The sequence below is a fragment of the Berghia stephanieae genome, chromosome 2 (assembly GCF_034508935.2).
Source record: "Berghia stephanieae isolate SIO BIC M18660-M18661 chromosome 2, UCSD_Bste_1.3, whole genome shotgun sequence".
NCBI lineage: Eukaryota > Metazoa > Mollusca > Gastropoda > Nudibranchia > Aeolidiidae > Berghia > Berghia stephanieae.
Window position 1 is genome coordinate 109702936 of NC_088361.1, and position 5000 is coordinate 109707935.

The 5000-nt window shown below is 38.4% G+C and overlaps 1 protein-coding gene across 2 annotated transcripts in view; it reads right to left on the bottom strand.

The window, feature by feature from the left end:
* LOC144966223 (hexokinase-4-like) overlaps positions 1–5000 on the bottom strand; it is a 75653-nt gene that overhangs the window by 22324 nt on the left and 48329 nt on the right. The window contains exon 2 of one of the 2 annotated variants that reach the window (XM_078902400.1): positions 3525–3841. The exons of the other annotated variant lie outside the window; for it this stretch is intronic. Within the exon in view, the coding sequence (XP_078758526.1) occupies positions 3525–3644 (120 nt within the window). The 5' untranslated portion in view covers positions 3645–3841. The remainder of the gene's footprint in view (positions 1–3524; positions 3842–5000) is intronic. 2 annotated transcript variants of the gene reach the window in all.

Genomic DNA, 5000 nt, shown 5'->3' on the forward strand with positions numbered 1-5000 from the left:
TTATTATTATTATTATTATTATTATTATTATTATTATTATTATTATTATTATTATGGTATAGTAGTAGTAGTACTAGTAGTAGTAGTGGTATTAGTAGTAGTGGTGGTGGTAGTAGTAGTAGTAGTAGTAGTAGTAGTAGTAGTAGTAGTAGTAGTAGTAGTAGTAGTAGTAGTAGTAGTGGTAGTAGTAGTAGTAGTAGTAGTAGTAGTAGTAGTAGTAGTAGTAGTAGTAGTAGTAGTAGTAGTAGTAATAGTAGTAGTAGAAGTGGTATCATTAATATTATTATCATCATCATCATCATCATCACCATCATTATCATCATTATTATTATATATATTATCATTATTATTATTGGCATCAAATGCAACAGCAATCCAAAAACATCGGGTTTTTCCGCTCCGCCCATTCATCGATTTCTTGAATGGACCGATGCCAGGGAGAGGACGATGAGGTCAATCGGGCGACCGGCGTGTCTGTGCTGCTGGTGACGCACGGAGGAAGCACTAAGGCACACACACGCACAGCTGTAAAATAAACACACACACTCACTAAATTGCTGATGCAATATCGGTTGAATTGAAGTTGCCAACGTATGCATTTTGAGAGTTTTATTTTATCATTATTTTTTTTAATATAGATCTTGGCTTCTTTTCAATAGACCTACCACCTGTAATGATTTGATAAAAGATTGTTGCTTTCAAGGGATGGAAAATCAACAGGTGTACTTTCTAGGTGGTATTAATTAACTGATTGATTTAGGCTTGAAACAGTATTTGACCAATCAAAATATGGAATTTGTGACACACCTTCACATGTGTTCGGAAAAAACATAATTGGTTGTTTTATAAACAATAGTAAGTGAATATATTCGACCTTTCTCTGACCATTGTTATTGTTTTCATACCGCAAAAATGGGTGACTAGTTATCACACGATTTTCTCGATTATATTACAAACGTTTAACTTTAAACATTGATTTCTGTGTTGATTTCATTCATCGAGCGGCAGAACGGTGGGTATTTTACTTAGAAAAATGCCTGTGTCGTTTGCTATGTTTCCAACAACTGTCATTGTTTATTACATTATGACGTATGTCCGAGAGGCGTGGTTACCTACGCGTCTATAGATAGTACGCGCTTGGCAAAGAAGCTCATAACCTTGTCATCCGGAAGTATAAAGGACCAACACACAAAACTGTGTGTATCCATGAACGTTTATAGTCGGGTTAATACAGTTCAGTCAGCATTACTCATAAACGCGGATGGCAAAAAACAATAACAAAGGCCTGAGTGACGTCATCTTCGAACTATCTATAGAAGAAGAAAAGGATTCAAGCCCTGCTACCATATTAGAGTGGGTTTGGTTTTTTCTTTTCCACTAAGGACAAATATTCACATTATCGGAGTTTTAAAAACATTTCAATTATATTATATTGTTGTTTGTTTATTGGTTGTTTGTTGTCTTCTGTTGGGGTTTTTTTTCTTTTTTCCTTTCTTTTTAGTGTTGTGTTTGTTTTTTTTTAAATATTTTTGTTTTGTCTTTATTTATTGGGGGGGGGGGGGGGGGGGGGGGGTCTCTGTTAGAACCAAAGTGTGGGAAGTAAAACAGCATTTTCTAAACTGTAATAAAATAAACTTTATTCATCCACGAGGAAACTGGTTTTACGGACGTGAATTACAATAATAGATTTGCATAGTTATATTTAGCAAACCCAGTATGCCAGCAAATGAATGGAAATATGACGTAGTAAGTAGAAGCTCGTTATCGAGGAATGATTGACCAGGATCTTGGTATTATTGCGTTGGAATGATGACTAAGCTAATAGAATATGAGGATTGTAACCCAAAAAAAAAAAAAAATAATAAACAAAAATGAATATTTGAAATCCAAATTTCTGCCAGTTTTTTTTTTTTCTCGCACCCGATATAACAGATTCAAAATAGAACAAAATACCAAACACGGAACGCTTCGGACTCAAAATCCTTCTTCAGCCAACAACAACAACAAAAATGAAAACAGAAACATGATTAAAAAATCAGATCGGCAGCAGATCTCTGGTTTTGGTATTTTGTTCTTTTTGAAGCTGTTATATCGGGTGCGAGAAAAAAAACACTGGCAGAAATTTGGAAGCCTGTAACCATCGGACTATAACTGACGCAAGTCTGAAATGTGACCATAATCAAACCAATTTAAAAACTTGAGCTTTTATATAGCGCAATATCCACTAAACGTGCTCAAACGCTTTACAAGGGGTCTCTGGCCAACAGCAACACATAACATGTAGGACGAGACATGACGGCTGTCAGGCGATATTACAAATTTTTGGGACAGAGACAACGCTGTTAACGGCCAGGTACTCATTTTACACCCGAGTACGGTGAGAGAATGTGAGTAAAGAGCCTTCTCCATGGACTCAACTATGCGCCGAGCGAGGCTCGAACCCAAGACCTTCCGATCCGAAAGCGAGTGTCATACCACTAGACCGCATAGCTGAATTCCAGAAAAATGTATTGAGAAATATTTCTTTGAAAAATTGTTCTAATAGATAGATACGCCTCAAATTTGTCATATCGATTATATTATTTTTGACGTCATTCTTGAATTTTGATGAGATCTGTCGATCCCCCGTTTTGCTTTATGACTGGGTAGCCGCCCCCCCCCCCCCCCCCCCCCCCCCCCCCCCCCCCCCCCCCCCCCCCCCCCCCCCCCCCCCCCCCCCCCCCCCCCCCCCACGATCCTATTGATATTCTTATTTCTTAGATAATGATTCGATCCATGAAATTTGAATTGAGTCTTTTAGCTCTGCTTTTGTGTAAATCGTTGTACGACTCTTATACACTGTTTGACATCATTGTCCATAATATTACGCTGTGTGCGGCTATGTGGTCTAGTGGTATGACACTCGCTTTCGGATCGGAATGTCCTGGATTCGAGCCTCGCGCTCGGCGCATAGTTGAGTCCTTGGAAAAGCCTCTTTACTCACATTCTCTCACCGTACTCAGGTGTAAAATGAGTACCTGGTCATTACCAGCGGTGTCTTTGTCCGGAAAATTGTAATATCGCCTAACAGCCGTCATGTCCCGTCCTACATGTTAAATGTTGCTGTTGACCAGGGACCCCTTGTAAAGCGCGTTGAGCACATTTAGTGGATATTGCAATATATAAAGCTCAATTACATTCAAGTCAGGACTCATTGGAGACCATTTAATCTTTTAGAAATAAATCAAATATGATTTCTGCGTCCTATTGATAATTATGTAACAACTGTTAAAAGGTAAACTTATTCCAGAAGCTATCCAAATAGGCCATTCCGTTTTTTTCAACGAGACGAGGTAAATTTCTACGCTCGTCACACAAAACTGCTAAAAACAAAAGATATTTGAAGGACGAATTTTCTGGCCTGTTCTTCGTTTTGTTTGGTTTTGTTCTGTTTCGTGGTCACGGGGGTTAGGGTAAAAACCCGAACTGGATAAACGGGAAATCTCGTTTTGTTTTATTATGTATAAATTTCAATTTCAACTTACCGTTTTCTCAACACTAGCAGAACGTTTTCCTTTCTTTTTGGACACCTTGCGGATGGGACGCCGTTCCGGTTGAATTTTTAGATCCGTGGCTATGAAATCCGTCATATCGGTGGAAGGCATTTTTGACAATGTGTGTGTGCGTCCTGGTGGTAGCGTGTCCTTCAAAGCGAGTGTGTAACGGTGATAATGTGTCAACAACACGTGTGTTTTTCTAATACTTCTCTCAATTTGTTTTTAAAGTTTGGTTAACTTTCGAGATGGAATAACATCCAATCACAAACACAACACAGTCTATAAATTATATATAATTGTCTGTCCTTGAGTTCAAATAGGCAGATGGTTATTTGATAACAAACAATAATGTAGAGAATGAATCAGTACTTTAATAAAAGAAAACTCAACTTCAACAACAACAACAACAATAAGGATGATGAATAAAATAATAATAATAATAATAATAATAATAATAATAATAATAATAATAATAATAATAATAATAATAATAATAATAATAATAATAATAATAATGATGATGGTGATGATGATGATGATGATGATGATGATGATGATGACGACGACGACGACGACGATGATAATGATGACGATGATCCGCCGAATCACTGAGGGACGCAAACATAAGTTTCTTTGAAATCCCAAAAGCAAAAGAAATACCACACCACATTTTTATATTAACGAAAGAGTGAAAATGGAAAGGCTTCGAATGGGAACAAAACAGACAATGAACGTTTCGGGTACAAACCCTTCGTCAGCACAACAGTACACAAATAAACGTGGAAAACAAATAAAATATAATGAAAAATAACTTGTATCGATCGTCTGTACTCAATGGTGGTTGCAGTATGAATAGAAAACGGTAAGGGCTGCCTGAAGCCGGTGATCGTAAAATACTAACGAAAGAGTGAAAATGGAAAGGCTTCGTATGGGAACAAAACAGACAATGGACGTTTCGGGTACAAACCCTTCGTCAGCACAACAATACACAAATAAACGTGGAAAACAAATAAAATATAATGAAAAATAACTTGTATCGTCTGTACTCAATGGTGGTTGCAGTATGAATGAAATGTTAGCGTGGCGTGGGTAGAGGATAGGGTGCCCCAGGGGGGTGATCTAATTGATAAGCAAAGGTCAGCGTCAGGGAACCGAACTTTCCAGACTATAATGGAAGGTAAAAGACATATTTACTCGCCCTCTCTCACCTCCCCTCCCCCCTTTCTCTCTCTCTCTCTCTCTCTCTCTCTCTCTCTCTCTCTCTCTCTCTTTCTTTCTTTCTTTCTTTCTTTGTCCCCCCTCTCTCTCTCTTTCTCCCTCCCCCCCTTTCTCTCTCTAATTCCCCCTCTCTACCGGTCCGCCTCAAACCAACCCCCCTCCCACCCCCCCCCCTTTTTTTTCTCTCTCTCTCTCTCTCTCTCTCTCTCTCTCTCTCTCTCTCTCTCTCTCTCTCTCTCTCTCTCT